At 43.0% G+C, this 22,822-nt stretch overlaps 3 protein-coding genes across 4 annotated transcripts; all 3 read right to left on the bottom strand.

The window, feature by feature from the left end:
- Nucleotides 1-798: 798 nt before the first annotated feature.
- LOC130116797 (dynein light chain 2, cytoplasmic-like) lies at nt 799-13,013 on the bottom strand. Its single transcript, XM_056284855.1, has 4 exons — nt 12,989-13,013; nt 2,976-3,055; nt 1,603-1,739; nt 799-1,459 (listed from the first exon to the last, which is right to left on the bottom strand). Exons 3-4 carry the CDS (start codon nt 1,732-1,734, stop codon nt 1,322-1,324), a joined length of 270 nt encoding a protein of 89 aa, XP_056140830.1. The 5' UTR covers nt 1,735-1,739; nt 2,976-3,055; nt 12,989-13,013; the 3' UTR covers nt 799-1,321.
- Nucleotides 9,080-12,082, bottom strand: LOC130117105 (THAP domain-containing protein 6-like). Its single transcript, XM_056285252.1, has 5 exons — nt 12,003-12,082; nt 10,080-10,272; nt 9,779-9,892; nt 9,241-9,442; nt 9,080-9,126 (listed from the first exon to the last, which is right to left on the bottom strand). The coding sequence occupies exons 1-5, from the start codon at nt 12,080-12,082 to the stop codon at nt 9,080-9,082; spliced, it is 636 nt and encodes a 211-aa protein (XP_056141227.1).
- Nucleotides 13,014-14,325: 1,312 nt separating the features above from the next.
- On the bottom strand, nt 14,326-22,286 carry LOC130116796 (serine/arginine-rich splicing factor 1-like). Of its 2 annotated transcripts, XR_008810604.1 has the most exons (5): nt 21,866-22,286; nt 17,623-17,804; nt 17,342-17,514; nt 15,492-16,331; nt 14,326-14,916 (listed from the first exon to the last, which is right to left on the bottom strand). XR_008810604.1 is itself a non-coding variant. In XM_056284854.1 (4 exons), exons 1-4 carry the CDS (start codon nt 22,057-22,059, stop codon nt 16,155-16,157), a joined length of 726 nt encoding a protein of 241 aa, XP_056140829.1. In that variant the 5' UTR covers nt 22,060-22,286; the 3' UTR covers nt 14,326-16,154. The 2 variants fall into 2 exon arrangements, 1 of the variants encoding a protein (XP_056140829.1); XM_056284854.1 differs by having other exon boundaries at nt 14,326-16,331.
- Between the last annotated feature and the right edge of the window lie 536 nt (nt 22,287-22,822).

Genomic DNA, 22,822 nt, shown 5'->3' with positions numbered 1-22,822 from the left:
CATAAATGCCCTGACGGATGGGCTGCCGGACACCCGACTTGGCGAGGGGGCCTCTGCACGCCGCCTCCACTGACTTGACCAGCATGTTCATGGCCAAGGCAAACAAGATCACTGAAATGGTGCATCCAGTGGTAACGCCCCTTTTCCGGCCAATGCCATGCTGATGTTCCAGAGGGGACTCAAGCTGAAGCAGCTGTAATAGTCCAGAATGAGGTCCCTGATCTTGCCTGGAACATGGTGTTATTCAAGTGAGGTTGCCACCTGCTTGGATAAAAACCATACTTCACACCAGGGTCCTAAAATTCTCTGATGTTCTACCCAATAGAAGCAAAATAATCCTACACTTATATCAGATTCACAACAAGAGGTTTATCTCCTTTTCCCAAGACTAAATTCATCTTGAACTTTCATAGATACATATATTCATTCAGTTGCCAATCACTTGCCCTGAAAAAAGGTAATTTTCCATCTTAAAAAAAACCAAATCAACCCTACCAAGTGATACCGTATTGCTAAGTTCATGTGATCCGACTGACACAGGATCACTTGACAGAAACAATTTATGCACTTATCCAACAAAACGTTTTGAGTCAACTAAAAAGCATAAGGCACTTAATCTGCGAGTCCAAGTACACCTTAAGAGTTCCTTAAACTAAGAATGCAGGAGTATGAACGCAAGGCATTTATCCAATTAATGAATCAAAAAAATGTCACAAATGCCAGCAGGAGTCAATTAAGTCAGAAACAAGGACTGTTCAGACGAGCAAGAAACCCTTCACCTTCTTAGCACACCATTTATTTAGACATAAGCAACAATCAGAGCATTTCACATAATCTCAATAAACCTAAAATTAAAGGCATTAACAAAAGTATCTTGTTACTAATTAGACATTTCCATGAAAAACAAGTTATCATACAATGTATACATATGAAAAAATGTACAAGGTCCATGCACCAATGCATAGCCACATATTTTGAAAAAAGTATTGGTCAATCTGCAAGAAGGATGGTTGATATGAGCTACTTTCGCCAAGTGAGTAGAAGTAGCTCATATCAATGCGTTTTGTTTTTGTGCTGTATGGATGAGAGTGGGCGTTCATGGCCCTAAACCATCTGTGCAATCAGTCCAGACAGGAGTGCAGCTCCTTCCCCATCAATGGTTTTGTGGTGGTTGGCAAAAGTTGCAGGAAGACTGAAGAGATGTGGAAAGCAGAGGGTGTGGTAGTAGGCGGGTACAGCGGAGGTCTGGAGAACGGTAAGGGCCCAATGTACGCACTGGGCATGGGGAACTGGGACTGAATTAAACGGGCATGACCGGGTCTCAGCCCGATTTGAATAGCAGAATCGCAACTTGACCCAGGTAGAAGTAGATGAAGTGCTTTGTCTCATGTGTGACATAGCTGCCAAAGTTTCTCCCCACAATGCAATGCCAGGTGGGGTTATACTTCTTGTCAAACTCCTGTGGAGGCAACAACAGCAATTAGAATTATTAGGCACAAAACTGCATTACCAGTTATTGACTGCCTTCACTCAAGCTTTTGGGGGTTTTTTGGGGGGGGGGGGGAATTCAGCTGCATTTTGTATTTAAGTCAGTTTCCAAACCTTTTTGATATAGGCAGCAATGTCCTTCTCAATGTTGAACTTCTCCATGGCCTGAGTGGCGCAGTCCACCGCATCCTGCTGCATGTCCTCCGACATGTCCGCATTCTTTATCACCGCCTTCCTGTCTGTCATGTTTGCTTTAAAATACAAGAGAAGAAGGGCATTTCAGACAGTCACATTTTCTATAACCAGGGATGAAGACTAGAGTTGGAATTTAGGGTGCAAACATGCTTACCAACTAGACCAGAGGGAGTACATTTCACAAGGCATTAGTTTGGAACAAAACACAAGCAAGGTTTAACGCACCGGTCTCACAATTGGAGAAGGCAAAAATGTTTCAAAAGGCAATAACTATGTCTATTATTTGCATTTCATATTGCAGGGAGATGAATTACTTTCTAAACTTCAAGTTACTACACCTACATCAAATCATTGAGAATTTCAATTTTGATCCAATAATCAATTTCTATTAATAGCAGCATATCAATGTGTTTGGCCTGTCTAAACTGAGACTCCACATAGCTCTTTAACAACACATTTTCCCCTGATAACAGAGTCACTCTCCCCATTCGTCTGCCCCTCAGAGATTAACACCTTTCCCATGAGGAGGGGCGTCATATTGCTCTGCAAACCCCATGTCTGAGAAATACACAATACAAATATCATTCCCATCTTCAAGTAATCAATCCTGAAGATTGCAGCTGCGCTCTTTTATGGCAAACACTCCCCGGGAGTCATTTTGAAACCAACAACTATAGTTTAACCTGCTACAACACAAACACCGCATCTGTTCTACCCATCCTCTCCGATGGACCAACCGCTGCTAGGTGACAGAATATGTCACTTCCTGTTGGACACTGGGGAGGTTTTGCTGGGGGGGGGGGGGGGTCGACCGATATGGTTTTTTCCAGGGCAGATACCGATCATTGGTAAGTTACGGAGGCCGATAGCCGATACTCAGTTGCAGTAAAACATTTTGTGCCCAAATTTACAGCAACACAAACCCCAACACAAGGCTGCATTTAAATGAACCCATTCGATTAAATTTTGTGTAAAACACAAAATTTGAAAAAAATTAAGTGCATGATGTTCAAGGCACTAACAATCGGAGTGGAATTCTTTAAATAAAATTACTTCCAAAACATAAAATTGGAATAAATTAAACTGCATGGGCAACAGGCAGTAAACTTCGATCAAACTGAATAATTACAAAATAGCGCCACATAAATTGGTTTAAGTGCTCCCAGCAGGCTTGGACTGAACTGAATGGAAAAAAATGTACACAAGTGTCATTTTCCCTGTCTCTTGTCTTTAAAGAGATAGTTCAGGGTTTTTCCAAGTGCGTTGTATGGGGTACTTATCGATAGTATTACCTGCAGTAGATGGGAGTCAGTGTGCTCCTAGTTTGGAGATTCAGCAGGAGAAGCCGGCACGGAAGTTGAGGAATGTATTGCTGCAGATGGGGACACGGAAAAAACGCATTTTAGCCATTTAAGAAAAGGCCCACCTAAAAAAAAAAAAAAATCCGTTGAAGTGTATGCCATTTTTGGAATATTTTCACCGCTTTATCTTGCCATCAGACGGCATTTTCGTGTGGAACTACATTGTCTCAACCGCAGAATGTCCGTATCCCTTCACACAAGTGCACCTGAGCAGTGCATGTTATTACGCCGCAGATCAGCAAAATCAGACGGACATATTTAGTTCCACGTGAAAGGGCCGTCTGACAAGTTCATGCACAACACTGACAATAACTCCACTCAAAACTTTCTTGCAGACTCGGGGTCCATAACAAACAAAGGTTAAAAAAAAAAAAAGAAGAAAGAAGGCAGCTATACCAATGGTTCCACTGCCGGGATTGGTAGCATGTGGCACTGAATCTTATATTAGTCAAACCCTTGCTTGAGGATTACATCATTCATTGAGCCAGCAAATAAATTTAGACATAAGATTTCTTAGAAGAGCCTGAAAGGTATTGACTCCTGCAGCCACAAACATTTCACTTGCACTACACCATCTAGGTATTTTTAGTAGGATTCTCAGGGCATCATTACAAGCCACTCGACGCCTCTGTAAGCTCGCTTTTTTGTAGTTTGAAGACAGGTCTGCAGTATAAAGTGGTGTACAATATACTCTTAACACAGACATCTTCACGCTAACAGAACTTGCGTGAGAGTGTTTGCTTGTTCTTGCGTTTTTTACTACTTTATTAATCCCCGTGGGGGAATTCTCTCTACATTTAACCCATCCTAGTTGTGTAGCTAGGAGCAGTGGGCAGCTGCCGTTAAGCGCCCGTGGACCAACTCCAGTTCATCTTGCCATACCCCAGCCAGGGACACAGATGGGAGTATTAACCCTAACATGCATGTCTTTTTGATGGTGGGGGAAACTAGAGCACTCGGAGGAAACCACCGCAGACAAGGGGAGAACACGCAAACTCCACACAGAGGACTTTAAGGGCTCAGGGTGTGGCCATGGTGCACAGCAACATGTGGTTGGGCAGGATGTGTATTTAAGGGAATAAACGACACACAAGGTGTGTGGGTCAAAGATAGAAGTTGTTCATTTCCGTTTTCTCCCAACTTCCGCACTATATAAACAGTTGCCTTGCATTTCTCTGGCCGATTCTCATTGCATCACCTCAAGGGGTGAAAGGTCGTTAACATTTAAGCAAGAACCTGATATTTTTCACTTTAACATGAAAAGTGGGCTGTCCACCGTAAGAGTTTGGATCAGACTACGATGCCTGAAAAAATACTCATCCCAGTTGAATCTGAGGTGAGGATGATTTAATTGAAACTTATTCCTCCAGTTTTAAATCATGCTGCAGCAACTCCCCTCTGTGTCGGAGTTGCTTCCTCTTAAATGAAGTGGATTTTACTGGATTACTGTATCGCAATTTTCTTTAGAGAAACGCCAGACTAAGAGCATTTGCACCAGTCACCCGCATGGTGAACAAGTCGACATGGTGTCCCCAACACAAAACCTAACAAGTCATGAGGATGTTAGTTCAGCAGGTCCTGGCAATTGACTAAAACTTTGTTTCAGAGTCCGGTTTTACAAATTTTGCGAGTGTGATTTTGAAAGTACATTTTCAGGATCCAATTAGTGGCTTTAAATTCACAGCCCTGTGACAGACTGGAGGCCTGTCCAGGGTGTCTTCCCCGCCTGCCACCCAATGACTGCTGGAATAGGCTCCAGCATCCCGCAACTCGGATAATGGATGGATGGAATTAGTGGCTTTAAATTCACATTTCAAAAATACCTGGAAATTTGGAAACTGTTCCTACTTAGAATCAATTCTAAATACCCACTTCAGTGTAGTGCAAAAAGCACCTATGAAAAGCTTTCAAATCAACCAGAGGTCGATGTCAGGGCACGTCTGATTTCAGCATGTGTGTGTTGCAGTAGGGGCTGTAGACAATGCAAGCTAATGAACAATGTCAGTGGAAATGCAAATCAAACACTTGATTATTTCGGTGGAAAGCTGACAACTATAAATGACTTTCCTGCATTCCCCTTCTGTTGTTTCATTGTTATTGTGCACAATCAGGCTTTGAACTATGACCTCAGTAGGTTGTGGCATGTCACCATCTTGGACCAAGCCAGGTTTAGTGGGATGACTCATGTCAATACAATCCTTCTGACTGAAGGAGCTAGGTACAAACTGTTGACTTAAATACGCTCAATAATGCAGCGCGAAGAAACTACTGTAAAATGGCTGCTACAACAGGAAGTGGTGGATATTACGGCTTCAGGTTCTACTTTAGGAATTAACAGAACACAACCATGCAAATAAGGAATCCAAGGTCCTTTCTTACAACATACTCACTATAGGAGATTATCTTGTGAGAGTAATTTCTACCAAAAGCATTTGATGCTAGCATTTTTGTGTATGTGTAATTTGATTGCCACTGGATGGCTTAGATAACTTCTACTCAGGTGCATCTTGATAGTGGCAGCATATTAAACTATAGTTTGATTCCTTCTCTGCAATGTTCAGCCAGGGCTGGTTTGAACAAATATGAAGGTGACTACAGCCCCCATGTAGTGGCCTGCCTTGTCACAGACTCAATTTAAACCAACAGTCTGTGGAATGAGACTGATTAAGCCATTTCAGACAGAGGAACCTCTCATCAGATATCTTCACTGGAATTGATGTGGGCTATTCAAACACATGACACCCAGTTGGATCCTTGTGTCAACACATTTAGGCTCATTTCAAATCAACAATGAGGAAAATGACCATTGAAAATCAAATACGAAGCAACGCTGCAGGTCCACCAACCCCAGTCCCCCTTCAATACATTGGTATTTAGGTATATAGTTCACCTGTGAAGATTATGGATTGTTGACTGATAGGGCGCTGTTGGGAGAATCTGCCTGAATTTTGAAGGGGGTAGTCAACTGTAAAAGCGGAGATATTCAAGCATAAAATTATGACGAAATGTACCGAGACGAGTGAAACCAATATTCATTTAAAATAAATGGAACTTAAACCATGTCTATCCAGTCTGGTTTTAGTGTTCATATGTCAGGTTTAGCCAAATCAAACCCTGCAGTGCAATCAGCATTTTCACAAGAACTACACCGAGTACTACTCTATACACAACATTGTACATCACAAACACACTCATCACACGTCCTCTTTGACTTGCATTTTAGAGGCGTACCTAAATACACAAGGTGAACTCAGTAAAGTTCTGGTTTGTCATAAGAATAAACTAGAGGAGTGCACTCATCCAGGCGTACGTTATATCCCCTTCTTCGGTGTTTGAACTAGACAACAAACCCGGGAGAAGGGAAATCCTGCCATTATAAAGACTTTTGCGCAGCGCCTAAATTGACTGAATGGTAAATATGGGGAAAAAAGTTAATATGCAGCACTCACGCTAAAGAAAAAACAAAAACAAAAAAAACTACCCAATAACGTTTTGCCTGTCGGTCTATGGATGTGAAGCCTCCTAGGCAGACCCTCGCATGAAAGAGACCAAGAAATGACATATCAGGCTATCATAATTTCAAAACCCTTGTTAAAAGACTTCAAATGTGTTAAGCCGTTGCGGTTTGATATATGATATAAAATGAATAAATTAATTTATTCATATTCATTTTATATCATAAAATGAATAAATTAAATTATTTATGGTTAGCGCGGTCGCATCACAGCAAGAAAGTCCTGGGTTCGAGCCCTGGGGTTATCCAACCTTGGGGGTCGTCCTCTGTGTGGAGTTTGCATGTTCTCCCCATGTCTGAGTGGGTTTCCTCCGGGTTCCTCCCACAGGCCAGAGACCTGTAGGTCAGGTGAATTGGCCGTACTAAATTGTCCGGAGGTGTGAATGTCTGTGTCTCGGCCCTGTGATGGCCTGGCTAAGGTGTCTCCCCGCCTGCTGCCCAATGACTGCTGGGATAGGCTCCAGCATCCCCGCGACCCTGAGAGCAGGATAAGCGGTTTGGATAATGGATGGAAAATGAATGAAGGCGAATGGCTGCAATTTCATTCATAAAACAGAGCTAAGCCACAGGAAATGTTTTATTGTAGCTACTGAGATGATTCCCAACTGTGACTTTAATCAATTCTACTTTAAACTGTATTTTTATAACGACGTTTTAACATTGGAGACTATGGCCCTTCCGCGAGGCGAATAAGGTGAATTATTTTTGGTTCCTCCAGTTCTCCTATGCTGAGATCAGCAGTGAATGATTTGCTGGCTTGCGAAATACGATCGACTTCATTTACATACTGCTTGTGTGAATAAATAGGGGTAGCTCAGGTAAACATCTAAACCACCAAGACAGGCCTATCACCAATACCCTTGGTGGGATCTATTCCATTAGGAGCTGTATTAACGTGGAGAAATGAGTGGGGCGTTTATAGTTTAACCCCAGTGTCCGTGTTGGTGTGGTGTTTATATTTTAACCTGTGTGTGTGTGGGCCCTGTGATGGCCTGGCGGCCTGTCCCCTCACCTGCCTCCCAGTGACTGCTGGGATAGGCTAAAGCATCCCCGTGACCCTGAGAGCAGGATAAGCGGTTTGGATAATGGATGGATGGACCCCCACCCGAATACAAAGTTTCAGTTTTGACCGTAGACATATAAAGAGTAGACGCCGCATCGACCGCCACTGCCTATTGGCGCTGACGAGCCGTGGGGCCGCCGTTTTGGACCGGTCACCCGCTCCACTCAGTGTAATGTGTTTGGCAGGCACAATGAACTGTCAGCGCAGTTAATCAATCATAACTCGCTGAATACCAAACTGATTTCCACACCTTTTTTGTTGCTGAAAACGTCATACATGTAGCTATGATACAGGACAGATGGTTTGACGTATTTTAATATTCATAGTTGGCTTAACAGTAATAGAATATTCTGATATATGATATGTATGATAGGTAGCTACCGTATTGTTCTGAATATAAGACGGGGTTTTTACCCTGGAAATACGTATGAAAAAGTGGGGGTCGTCTTACATTCGAGGTCTAGACTTTTGAATGTCAATATACATTCTCACTCAGATTTGTTTCAAGACCATTCTAAAATTAGACCACTTCGATGGTTAATGCAGTTATTGAAATGGTTATTTTTTCACTATGAGATGGATAGTCTCAATAGACTAGTTTATTTTCATTTGTATGCTATTTAAATACCATAAGTCATTCATTTACAAATGTATTTAAAAATTTTTATTTAAATGTGACAATTTCATCTAAAATACATTGAAAACAATGTTATTTAAAAGCTGTTAAACAGACTACCTTGTTTTATTCAATGTGCTTTTATTATCATTATTTTCAAATATGTCTTTCTTTATAAAACCAATATTTGCTCTTCAAAAAGTATTTTTCCAAAAATGAGTCTTGGGAAAAAAAAAAGGGGGGGGGGGTCGTCTTATAATCAGAACAATACGGTATTTAGCAAAACACTCATATATATATATATATATATACACACACACACACACACACACACACACACACAAAAAAATGTGATAGAGAGGCAGAAGCAGATAGTGGCAGTAAAGTCAGCTATTTTAATAAGTTGAAGAAACAATATATGATTAGGCAATATAAACAATATATGAACACATTATATATCTACAGTATATATATATAACAACAATATATGCTATATATCAGAGAAAATGAAAATATATATAAATCCCCACCCCAAACCATATTTACACATGTACAAAGTTGCTTACATAGGTGACCAGTACATTACACACAATGGACAAACGTAAACACTGACAACACAAAATATTTACATGTGAGGGTAGGAAGTATACAGTGTGTGTGTGTGTGTGTGTATAATAAAGTGGTATACTGTAATAATATCGTAATTATATCCAAGAGTATGATGTAATAATAAAAAATACATATATACATATATATTTTAAAGAGATAAATATATAAACAATGTAGCATAACAATGTAGGGGAAAAAATAAAAGTTGCTAATTAAAGTTTGACATGAAACCCCTAAAACCCTTGAAAGAACTGTTTTGCCATGAAGTCTACTTGAAGATCTGAAATTTTATGAGCAAAAATTAATAAGTCCCCTTCAGATAATAACTAAGGAGTTTAATAAAGAGTGTAAGAATAACATGTACATGAATTTCAAAGCGCTAACTTCGTCTTACCTGAGTAGAATTCAAGCCTCTCGTTGAGCTCTTCATTAATGAGGTTCTTTTCTCTCAAATCCCCAAAAAGACTTTTCACTGTGGTCTTTGCCCTCTTTTCTCTGGCCATGGCATTCTTCTTCTCTCGCTCCAGACTTTCCACTCTTGCTTCATTAAGTCTGGTCTTCAGAGCAGTAGAAGCAGGAAAGGCATAGACATGATCCTAGTAGAAAGAGGGATGAACATAGTTTGAGTGATGTTTCACTTCACACACATCACTTTGACACCACTAGTGTATGGCCCACATTCTTTCTTATAGTCATCACCTGTCAAAGCCAATGCCAGCACCGTGTGTGTGTGTGTGTGTGTGTGTGTGTGTGTGTGTGTGTGTGTGTGTGTGTGTGTGTGTGTGTGTGTGTGTCAGGAATGCATGTGCAACATGTCTTTAATTGTGTGTATGGGTTAATTTGTGAGTGTGTTTAATATGAGTGACAGCAAATAAGTGAGATTTGAATATGTCCAGGACCATTATGATATGATGTTTAAAGTAGAAACTCACATCATTAGGCTGAGGTTGTGGGTGTGAGGCTGCAGGTTCTGGGGCATCCCGAGAGGCCACGGACAGGCTCTCTTCAGCTCTTCTGGAGGTAGACGTAGTCCTTTCCCTTTCCGGCTAAAATGAAGAAGTATAATACTTGAAAAGAATATATATATATATATATATATATATATATATATATATATATATACATACATACATACACACACACACACAGGGATGAATATCTCACCCAGCCCTGTAATTGATAATAGAATATTTACATTTATTAAAGCTAATAGTCTTACGATGATACACCTACTCTCTGGAGGTGAACCGGGAAGCTGAAGATGGATGGAATAACTACATGTCTGAGTCGGACAATCTGACCTGTCCTATCAAAATCGCTCTGCTTAAAATGCTCACAGCAGAGCACGGAGGAATCACGTGCAGTGAATCCTTCCCTCCTCAAAGACACTTCCCACTTCTTCCTCAAAACATTGTCTTTGGGAAACCTTCAAAATGAAAACGTGAGATTTGAGAGAGTCTACACAAAAACATTTTACAAAAGGAGGTCACGCTTATTTTTTTTCCTTCAAATTTCATAGACCCTTTCTTCAACAAAACTCCTATTTTGATGCATATTTGTTGACAATGAACCAAAGGTGGTGAAATTGTGAATACGGTAGGTTTGTTTGCAAACTCTTCTACAGTCAGATGTTCTGTATTTTTAAGTAAGTGAGGTGGGTATGAGACATGAGAGGTAGGAGAACCGGGCCGAAAGTACCACTTTTTCCGAGTTTACTCCGATATGGTGACAGTAATAGATGCCATATTTTATCAGAAACAACATACATGTGTCCCCTTTCAGAAGAAACTTTCCATATGTTTCTCAGTTAAATGATCTGGACATAAACAGACGGAGAACACAACTTGCGCAACGGTACTTTCGCACCTCCCTTGCGGGACCAAAGTAGCACTGCTGCGGTGCGAAAGTAGCGGCAGTCATAAAGCGTAAGATGCATCGTATAATTATGGTTTTGTATTCTGATCACGTTTACCTTTAACCAATCTTGCAGACCCAATTTAACATCTGTGCCAATTCATCAAGGCAATATTTTGAGTTTCAGAGACTAATAAATATTCTTGGCGTCAATTTATCAATGTTGTGTAACGCAATTTTGATACAAGCCTCGTATTTTTTCAACATTTTCACAAAAACGTCAGTGATAGAGGTTGGTTATTATATTTGAATAAGCCATTCGCGCTTTTGTTCATTTCTTTTAATTCACCAATTGCTTTTGCGCCAACCTTCATGCGCACACCGCCATCACGTGGTGGAACTAATTGGTCTTTGTCGTCATTTGGAGAATTGCAGTTTGTGTGAAGGCGTAAGCAAGGTAAGTCCTCAAAAAATTAAAAACAATTGGCTATGTAGGCTGAAAAGAATGACCTTAACTGTACTATTCTGTAAGTATAATACAATAAAATACATTAACTTGCGGCTTGCTAGGGAAATCATTTACGTTACTTTCGTCCCTCCCCTCGCTGGTACGTTCGACCCTCTCAGGTCACTTCTCCATGTAGCCTGGCTAGCATGAACTGTGCTAGCCAGGCTAGCATATGAACTGTGGCAGCCTGTCGATTTAAAACTATTCTGTCATCGAGACAGTAAATGTGCTAACAAAGCAACATAAAGTCATTTACCGGAACTTCTAAGAATGAAACGCAATTCGAAAAAAAACAACCTCAGATCACGTAATTTTACTCACCGCATGAAAAAACAGCTTTCGCTCTATAACTTTTTTTAAATGACTGCGTATCGCGCCAATTTTTTGGGAGAAGGGGGAGGGCTTATAAACAGACACACACGTCCTGTTTTGTTTCCTTCGAAAAAAAGCGCTGTGCTAATTTCGCGGCGTGTTACTTTGGGCCCGGTTCTCCCCTATCTTACTGTTGTTAGGGTGGATTACATGTGAATAATACAGTCTGTGCCACCTGTGTAAAATTCGCTGGTCAATATAATACCAGTAACGTTAATATTGTTTTATTTGAACAATAGCATTCTTTTGTCAGTTGTAAAGTCAGTGTTATGGAATATGACTTAATGTCTCAGTTCATAGCCGGGTGAACACCGGCACTGAGCATAGCCTAGCTAGCTGGCTACGATTTCGCAGTTGGACATAAATACAGTACAGCAATATTATATTCACAAAATACAACCAATAGTGATGTTCAATCTTACTTGTGAAAAGTAATCCCCCGAGCCCTGTTTTCGACGGTCCGTCGATTGGAGCAGGAATATGCTGAACAGTGTTCTGGCATCTTTCTCAGTCGTGTATTCTGCTGCTAGGCAACTCGTAGGATGACCGGTCCAAGATGGCGGCCGTATTTCTCGCGCCCCAACAGCCAATGCGCCGTCTACTCGTTACAGGTCTATGGTTTTGACACCGTCGCTGGCCAATCCAACCGTAATGCGAATTGCGCATGCGCAATGTTGACGGCGAGCGGCATTGGTCGAGCGAGTTAGAGAGTGAACGCAGCAACAGCCACAACAACGGTTCTCATCACCGCAACCACGAGGTTCTTCTCATCAGTCATGACTGCACACACATTTTTAGGCCGATACATCCAATAGATAGCGAGATTAGCCGCGGACAAACAAATATATACATACATACACACACGCGCGCGCGTGCGACCAAACGCAAAAAAACCCCACCATCAGGCCTGTGAAATCAATGGGGGGTTATTTTTGAAGCTGGACCCCCCTCTCCGTTCGTCGTCTCTAGGGATAATCTCTAGATTCGCATCCATTCGTCTCCCTTCACGCTGCATGTCAAATTCCAGATGATGGGACACGTGGTCTCCATCACACAGGACGCAAAGGCAAAAGTCAAACTTCACTGCAAATGAAAACGCAATGCACTTCACGTCCATCGGACCGACAAAAACATTAAACAAAGACTAAAAACAATCCTGCTCCACATCCCGAGGCCCCGCCGGATCCCGACAGAGTTCAGCTCATAGCAACAGACTGATGCGACGCGCTGCAACTTCGCGACAGCAGCTGGCGCAAATTACGCAAACCGAGCCACAGACGTGACGCTCCCGAAGTGACACCGACCGCCGCAGCCTTCGCCAGGACGCTCCGTTACAGAATTAGAGGCGTGACGTGACCCGCCGACACAAAACACACACACACTCACACAGACTGGATGCGAGTCTTACCGTCCAGCTGAGCTCCCACCGTGCGTTTGTGTCATGTAGGCACCAGCTGCTTCTTCGTCGCTCGTTTTATGCGGTTAACGTGCGACGTGCAACCGGCCCCGCCCCCTCCCGACTGCACCGATCCCCGCATTGGCTCGCAGGAAGCATCCCCGCGCTGCTGGCGTTTTCCACTAGCAAACTATCGCCTGCATCTTATTTCCACCCAGAATGCACCTTTGCGAGCCATTGATCCTAATGAGCTGGCAGCTGATTGCTCTAATAATGACGCCACACTTCGGAGGGCAGGTCCGGGCGGTACAAGCCATTCAAAAGCGTTTGGCGTCCACCTGGGTTTGCGTGCCAACGTGCGCTCCCCGGCAGAACGCATTAAAGACTTCATGCAAAAGGGTAAATTACGTGCAAACTAGGCAGTTGTGCAGAATCATCATGCTGAGGTGTTTTAAAGTCCCAGTCTGAGCAGCTGCTGATTTGGCATGACAGGTTGACAAATTTGAGAAAGCAGGGGACAATTTACTCTGTATGACAGGACCGTGACCATATAGAAGGATATAAACTGTGTAAGTGCAATATGGAAGTGGTCTTCATCCTAATGGGGGTCTGTGGAGAGCTTTTAAAAGCTGACAAGACTAATCCTTGTCCAGCTTGGCACCAAGTCCCCCCCCCCCCCCAGTCTGACCCGGCTGCACAGGGTGAATGCACTTTGACTCAACAGTCCCATACAAACGGGCTAATGGGGTTCTCTGAAGCATCATCCATGTCTGGACTTATCTTTATGTCCAGTTACGTCTCTGAGACACACCCTGCTCCTGGACTTGTGGTCTGGGTGTAAATGTATCTGAAATATAAATATGTTTCCTTTAGGAACGCCTTCATCGACAATGAATGAGACTTGTGATATTAATGTAAGTCTGTGCTGGGGGGGGGGGCTACTGGCTTTCAGCAGCATTAGTTCAGTAACTTGTTCTGTAAAGAACTGATTGGGTTGGGATGCAGATGTCATGAGTTTCAAATTTTAACCACATTACAATTTAATACCACAAAAACTTCCATTTTGGGGATTTAAATGGATCTAAAACAGCTTGTATATTCCTCCATCTGCCTTTTTTCAGTATCTAATGTGATTTCATTGGCTAAACAAACAGATCCTTGTGTTTTACGAGTCCTTGATTCATCTGCATTCAATTTAAATGAATATCGGCCTGAACTGCTCCGCAGGCATCTCCCTGTGAATTTTGCTGTACACCGTTGAGCTCGCCGGCATCTTGAAACGGGATAAATCTGATAATCATAGTGGACACATTAAATACTAAAAACAACAAAAAACAAGCTGTGCCATTAATGAAACCTTTATTGACAGACCAACACTTCCAAGATACTTTGAGATTATACTTAGAAAAATCAGAGCACTTCCTCTCACTGCAAAATCCTCCTGGGAAAAGAAAAGAAAACATGGAAAGCAGCACATTCCCTTGTTACCTCCCACTGCTCCTCCTCCTCCCTCCTCCTCTGATTCAGATACCCCACTATTTACCACTCTCCTTATGTGCGTGGATCCATTCTCCTAGCCCGCCTCCTGGTTTTGATCCGAGCTTTACTCCTTTTTTTTTTTTAATTGAGAAAAAAAATGGTAGTTTAGAGCAGAGCCCCAAAAAAAAGATTTTTTTCTATATCAAATCGCTCATCAGGATGCCGCCAGTAATCGTCTCAGGTCCCACACACGAGCCAAAAAAATAAAAGGATAAAAAATAATTTGGAGTTTTTAAAAGCCAATTGAGTTTTACTATAATAATTCCAGTATGGTGAGGTTTTACGGGCTGGGTCAGGATCCTCTCCCGGTAAAATGTTCCCATGCTCCTGCTCCATGTATTCATCCCGAAGCCTAATCCTAATCCTGAATCCTGATCCGGCTCCGGAATGGGGAGACAAACCTTCAGAATACCAGCAGAACCAAAGAGAAGGAGGCAGGTTAGAATTAAACCTTCACAAAGCAAAAAAGTAAAAAATAAAAAAATAAAAAAATGACATTACATCTATATAGGAGGGATTTTGATTTTTGAGAGCGAAACAAAAATGACCCCATTTACACTCGAATCTAAACAAACCCCTATTATTTTGAATACTTAAGCATCAGCAACAAAAAAGAAAAAAGAACAGAGACCAATGGGTCTACCAAAAACAAATATAGAAAACAGTTAAAATTGATGCCATCATGACGCAGCAAAGCAATTTCTGATTTTGTCTTTTCAAAAAGAAATTCAGGTCAGGTGTGCCTCTGGGCCCTTGGGAGTTCTGAAAGAGTCCAGTTACCTGGTACAGTGAAATATAAAGGGGGGCATGCAGAAAACTACATCCGCCATAGCATAGCAAACAGAAAGAGTAATATACTGCTGATAACATTCAGTAAAAGTATTCAGCTTCCGTCAAGCATATGGTAAGAGTAAAAAATAATTACTAAAGCCCTGTCAAGTAATTTTCAGAGTTGAGAGGCCACAGCCATCATTACCATTGGCTCCATATTTGACTCCTCCTCCTCCCGTATATCCTAATATGAAAAGAGTTTCCTTTTCCTCTGTTCCCATCCTATCCTGCTCCTCTGAACTCTACAGAGAGACACACGAGAAGGTCAAAGTACAATAGTTCACCACAGGAAATGCAAGGCCAGTAAAACAAGAAAATCTTCCCTCCCCGAGAAGAAACAGCTTTAACACGCCAAGCATACGATGATGAAAAGGTACCATTCCCTTCCACACAGCTCCTGGATTGGGTGGATGGAGGAAAAGGTACACGAAGAGATGGAGAGATAAGTTAGAGTAGAGGGGAAAGGGTCAGGCGATGGTGGGGGAGAAAGGGTGTGTGTGGAAAGGGGGGAGGGGGAGACAAGGCCACAAACACAGAGCAAGAGAATTTAAGCCAAATGAAAAAAAAATAAAATCAGAACTGGTGAAACAAGAATTTGCCAAAAACAAAAATGAGACCCACAACAACGAACTGAGGGAATCGGCATAACACACAAGAGAAAACAATGAATGCTTAGCATGGCAGACGGTCCATGGAGGGGCTATGCAAGGTTTGTTGGGTGTCATGATGTGTTCTCGCCCATAGTCAGGTGTGTTGATAGGGGTTCGGCTGGCTGGGTTGGAGGAATTAAGCTGTCAGGGGTCTACGTTCAGGAGCGGGAGTGCGAGTGCCGGGGGGAATAACGTGGAGACCCTCTGCTGTGACGTGGCGAGTAGCTGTTGGACCCGCAGTTGCTCTGGCTGCGGCTCCGAGAGCGAGAACGAGAACGACCGTAGCTGGGGCTGCAAGGACCATCCACCTTCACACGGATATAGGCAGTCTCTCCCTGAATTTGTGCACACACATATATACATGTACATCAATAAGCACACCCAAGAGTACCAACGAGCTGCTCCATGTGACACAGGTCAACAGAGGAAGAAGAAAATGTCCACAAACATGTAATTACAGAAAATGCAATGACAGCAATTGCAGTACTTTACAATAAAACTAAGTACAGATGTATTTGACAAACATTAAACCCTTTCGTCAGTGCCGAGTTGCTGACAACCCTAACACTGTCAAAGTGGTAACAGCTGCTACCCTACCATCCAGAGATACAGAATGTGCCCATGTCTGGATCCAACAACCCAAATTGCCAGCCACAAAACTTTAGGCACTGGCAAATACGACCCCATCTAATCGATAACCTTGTTCTGTTCCAGTTCTTTTTCTCCAAGGTGTGACAGAGAAAACACCGGACTTGCACCTAGCTCAGACCCTATAGAAATCTGGTTCTGTATAAAGGAACAAAATAAAAGGACAACAAAATAAAAGATGATTTCTAGTAAGTGTTGATGGTAATTAGTGCCCCTCTTGCCTCAATTCTCAAATGAACAAAAATGTGAGCCCACTTTCAAACCTCAACGCCCAGTGGCAATTCAATGACGTGTCATATGAGAGAATTATCAGCATTTACCACATGCAAGGTAGTTTGTAAAGTGGCACTCGTGCATTACAGCAAACACTTTGTTAATATGATTCATGAGCAATGACTGAGCCAATGAACTGCAAACCATTAGCCAATAACAGATAACCCCAAGTGGCAGGTTTAGAGTAAAGGTATTTTGGGGAAATAAACTATCCAGAAAGCACATCAGGCAACGTTCTGCATTCACTCAGCCTTGAATCTGGCTACTACTGGCGATACAGTTGTTTTTAACTTCACTTCTGCATTCATCACTAAACCCGTTTGGGGGTTTTTAAGGGCTTACCTTGAGAGACCCTCCAAATTCAAAAATCTAGTCCAAGAGTTATTCCTTGATGAGTTACCCTCTGGCTGTGAGCCCAACCTACCTCATGAGAGCGAAACTTAGTGTTATCCAGCTTGCGGACGGCGTAGGTCATGTCTTCCTTGCGTACAAATTCCACCACCCCGGTGCCATCATGGAACACATCAGCATAGCATACATCACCTGCCTCTCTCATGTGATCCTTCAGGTCCTGCCAGCTCCCACTGGGGGGAAGACCTGATACAAGGAGGGCAGTTAGAGACGGATACACTTTTTCCTGAAACAGGCAAAGGAGAAATAGCCATTTGAAGAGATGTAAAGAGAGCAGAGAGACAAGCCACCCACCTGATACAATAACCCTGTTCTCAGAGCGTCGAGACGGGGGACCGTACCTCCCCCTCGCGGCCCCGACTGCTCCTCCTGCACCTCCTCTACCACCGCCACGTCCACTTCGGGGAAACTCCACCCGCAGGCGGTAGCCATCATAGTCATAACCATCACGTCCATAAACGGCATCCTCAGCATCTCTGTGAATCCAAACAGTTACAACTAGTCAAATAAAAGCTTACAGGGACTAACATAAATACACATCCTCTTTTGATGGAAGCTTGGGATGGATTTGAACGATTCATTTTGCCATTAACATTTTGGATTAACAAACTTTTCATAGCTGGCCTACTAAGGGAATGTTTAAACCAATAAATAGTATTAAGATGGCATACCATCTGGTTTTGGGATAACCCATTAACAATACTGAATTTAATACCAGGCTAAAATGGAGTACTGGTATCAAGAGATTTTACCCAAGACTGAAATCTGGTACCAAAAGCCAGGAGTGACATCATGAATAAAAGAAAAATAGCTAGCATTTACTGCTTTTTGGCATATGGAGGCCTGTAATTCTTTCATGGTGGAAAACAAACTGATCATATCTCAATTATTTTGCTCACTGACCAAAAACTAACGGCCTGTCCCTGTGTCTAAACCGGAAGTGTATCAGAGCATGTTTTACTCACACCTCACATGCAACAGATACGCTCTCTTAAGGGCTTACCTTCATTAAGGGCTTACCTTTATGCGGCTATCTGCACTGGATCCGTGCAGGCTCGCGTCTCAGCTGCGTCTCACGGGCGTAACTGCGACCTGCAGCATTTATTTATGCTTCAAGTCTATTTTTTTCCAACAATACGCGCGTAAACACGAGGTTGCTGCCCAATAAAAAGGCAGTGAATTAATATATTTCGCTACACTTTGCAACCTAGAATATTTGTTTTTTAGAAATTTATGGGCTTACTACAATTAACTATATATTTTTGGGTTGTATTATGTTATCATTGTAATTATTTAACTTTTATCATCTTTATTTTCTTATTATCTGACCTTGTTCTTTGATTTTGTTTCTGATGGCAGAATGGTGCACGCATTTTCCTTTCGCTCCCTTTTTTGGGGGGGGGGGGTGTGTGGACAGAGTCGGAGAGCAGCACACTGCTCCGGTTTTTAATCCCAGACTCTCAGCATCTATTGGCCCGTTTGATTATAGCCAATAATAGACACAATCTACACCATCATATATATATATATATATGTGTGTGTACAGTGCATCTGTAAAGTATTCACACCCCTTCACTCGCCCCACATTTTGTTATGTTACAGCCTTATCCCAAAATGGATTAAATTCATTTTTTTTCTCATCAATCTACACACAATACCCTATAATGACAAAGTGAAAAAGGTTCTGTAGAAATTTTTTGCAAACTTATTAAAAATAAAAAACTGAAATATTGCATGTACATAAGTATTCACACCCTTTACTCAGTACTTGGTTGAGGCACCCTTGGCAGCGATTACAGCCTCAAGTCTTCTTGGGTATGAAGCTACAAGCTTGGCACACCTATATTTGGGGTATTTCTCCCATTCTTCTCTTCAGATCCTCTCGAGCTCTGTAAGGTTAGATGGGGAGCGTCGCTGCACAGCTATTTTCAGGTCTTTCCAGAGATGTTCAATGGGGTTCAAGTCTGGGCTCTGGCTGGGCCACTCAAGGACATTCACAGACTTGTCCCGAAGCCACTCCTTTGTTGTCTTGGCTGTATGCTCAGGATCGTTGTCGTGTTGAAAGGTAAACCTTTGCCCCAGTCTCAGGTCCTGAGCGCTCTGGAGCAGGTTTTCATCAAGGATCTCTCGGTACTTTGCTCCATTCATCTTTCCCTCGATCCTGACTAGTCTCCCAGTTCCTGCCACTGAAAAACATCCCCACAGCATGATGCTGCCACCACCATGCTTCACTGTAGGGATGGTATTAGCAAGGTGATGAGCGCTGCCTGGTTTCCTCCAGACGTGACGTTTGGCGTTCAGGCCAAAGAGTTCAATCTTGGTTTCATCAGACCAGAGAATCTTGTTTCTCATGGTCTGAGAGTCCTTTAGGTGCTTTCTGGCAAACTCCAAGTGGGCTGTCATGTGCTTTTTACTGAGCAGAGGCTTCCGTCTGGCCACTCTACCATAAAGGTCTGATTGGTGGAGTGCTGCAGAGATGGTTGTCCTTCTGGAAGGTTCTCCCATCTCCACAGAGGAACGCTGGAGCTCTGTCAGTGACCATCGGGTTCTTGGTCACCTCCCTGACCAAGGCCCTTCTCCCCCGATTGCTTAGTTTGGCTGGGCGGCCAGCTCTAGGAAGAGTCCTGGTGGATCCAAACTTCTTCCATTTATGAATGATGGAGACCACTGTGCTCTTCGGGACCTTCAAAGCTGTAGACATTTTTTTGTACCCTTCCCCAGATCTGTGCCTCGATACAATCCTGTCTTGGAGGTCCACAGACAATTCCTTTGACTTCATGGCTTGGTTTCTGCTCTGACATGCACTGTCAACAGTGGGACCTTTTATAGACAGGTGTGTGCCTTTCCAAATCATGTCCAGTCAATTGAATTTACTACAGGTGGACTCCAATCAAGATGTAGAAACATCTCAAGGATGATCAGTGGAAACAGGATAAACCTGAGCTCAATTTTGAGTGTCATAGCAAAGGGTGTGAAAACTTACTATGTACATGCAATATTTCAGTTTTTTTATTTTTAATAAATTTGCAAACATTTCTACAAAACCTCTCACTTTGTCATTATGGGGTATTGTCAGGAGATTGATGGGAAAAAAAGGAATTTAATCCATTTTGGAATAAGGCTGTAACATAACAAAACGTGGGGAAAGTGAAGGGGTGTGAATACTTCCCGGACGCACTGTATATATGGCGATAGGCATGGGTCCAAGTCCATGAACGCTGGGATGGCATCCAGCGCTTTACCTGTGCCCCCGTCCATAGGGTTAGTGGTTGTGTCAGGAAGGGCATCCGACATAAAATTTTGCCAAATCATTATGCGGATTGACAAGACCATACCAGGTCGGTTGAAGCTCCATTATCGGATCGGTCAAGGCCCGGGTTAACAACGCCATTGGTGCTGTGCCCTCACAGGGTACCTATGGAAACTGTAAAATCCGCCGTGGTGACCCCTTAGAAACAGGGAATCAGCCGAGGGAAGAAGAAGATATATACAGGAGCCTGTTTGTTGGTCCTCTTGATGATTCCTCTCTTCTTCTCTCCTCTCTCAAACTTCATCATAACCAAGGCCTATCAGGAATACTCACACATAGCAAAGGATAACCGCACACAGCACCGGAAGTTTGGCTACCTCTTTGCTGCTCGCCGCTTTGAAATGCACGGACAAGACGGAACCGGCACAGACAGTCGCTCCAGTGTCTCGTGAACGCTGTGGTCTCGCGAGCGCGACGCTGATGTGATGCTTGCAATCTAGACACGGGGTTAGTCTGCACTCTTCAGCAACAGTAATGGATCAGGTTGGTACTTGGTATTGACCAACACTTAATATTTGTATTCAGAACTGCGATCCGTAGTGAAAAAAGTGATATCGGTCGGTACATGCCTAAAACAAACGCTGTCATTACGGTGTGTACATTCGACAGCCAAGTTTAGTGTTAGTTGTAAAATGTTTGGCAGGAAGGAAAGGTTTCCTTCCCATTTGCTTGAAATAGATCATTCACTGTGGGCAGGGAGACGTCCTGGACAGGTCACCAGTTCAAAGGACACACACACACACACACTTGTACTTCTATGTGAGGACACCTCACTCCCAAGCCCTTAACCCTAACCATCAAAGTGCATGCCTTCTCTAAACCTTACCTTAATATAATCCCAACTCCTAACCCTAAAACAGACCCTTAAAGAAGTGAGGACCGGCCAAAACACCCTAACTTGGCAAAGATGGCCTCATTCTGAGGGTTAGAACTCAAATTAGCCCTCACAGCTAGAAGCACACCGGCGCGCGCACAGACGCGCCTATGGGCAATTTAGGGAGTCCAAAGTAACTTTACATAACCGAAGCAAAACCTGTTTGCGGTCTCATTCTGCCCGACGAGACAGATTTGAAATTTGATTAATAAAAGAGGAAAAGACCGCGGTCTAACGGATTTAAGCCCGACTCTGCAATAGCGGAGACAAAGATTGCGGTCTACTGTCGTCTACCGCGGCTCATTTAGGTCCAGCTGTGCACAAATGTAGGGAAAAAATCCGGCCAGGGTCACCTCGGATCCTCGAACTCGACGAAGGCGAACGGCGGCCCTCCCCTCCGGTTCTTCAGGTCTATGTCCCGGATCATCCCGTATTTGTAAAACACGTCTTCCACGTCTTTAGTGCGGATGTCGGGCGGGAGATTCCCCACGTAGACTCTGCAGTCGTTGTTCCCCGCCGGTCCACGGACAACTCCGCCGCCAGACATGATAGAACGGTAACAGCGGATGCTACTAACCGCCGAAGGTTCACGTAAAGTCAACGATTAGCTTAGCCTCGGGGAAACTAACGTCTTCTTGTCGGGTCGGGCTGTCGTCTAAACATAAGGAAAACCTATACTTCACGCCAGTGGCGGCTTCTCCGGCCGTAAGGTCACGCGTGCGCTGCTAGCCGCGTGTTGACGGCGTTCAAAATTGCCGTGAAAACACGGCTGCGTTTGCCAGCAGCCAACGTTTACTTCCGGGTGGCTCGCCGCCGCTGCGTCCTTTGAAAATTTTTTTGCCGTTTGGCGAACAGTTTTTGAGCGCAATACTGCCACCTACCGATCTGGAGGGTAGACTGAAGCGCTGCCCTCTCTAATACGTCTACCAAACGAGGGAATACGATCAAAACAATAGACACAATTACATAAATAAAAGGAAGCCAAATGAAAACAAAAATAAATGACTTACTAATAGTTTCTCGAATTCTAGTCATTAGTCTTGATGATCCTAAGTACTCTAGAACAGTGTTTCTCAACCCGGGGTCCGCGGACCCCTAGTGGTCCGTGGTGTAATTGCAAGGGGTCCGTGAAAATAAAATATCTTTAAAAAAAAGATCCTATGACATTTATAGAAATAGAATTATTTTACTCAAATGTGACTGAGACCTTTATCTACCTAAACTATAAAGGGTAACATGACTTTTTTCTCTAATTACATCTGTTTCACAAGTGTAATTTATTGTTTTTTAATAAGAGATCTCGCTCCCGT

This window comes from Lampris incognitus, chromosome 8 (assembly GCF_029633865.1).
Source record: "Lampris incognitus isolate fLamInc1 chromosome 8, fLamInc1.hap2, whole genome shotgun sequence".
NCBI classification, from domain to species: Eukaryota; Metazoa; Chordata; class Actinopteri; order Lampriformes; family Lampridae; genus Lampris; species Lampris incognitus.
This window is presented reverse-complemented; position numbering and strand designations above follow the sequence as displayed.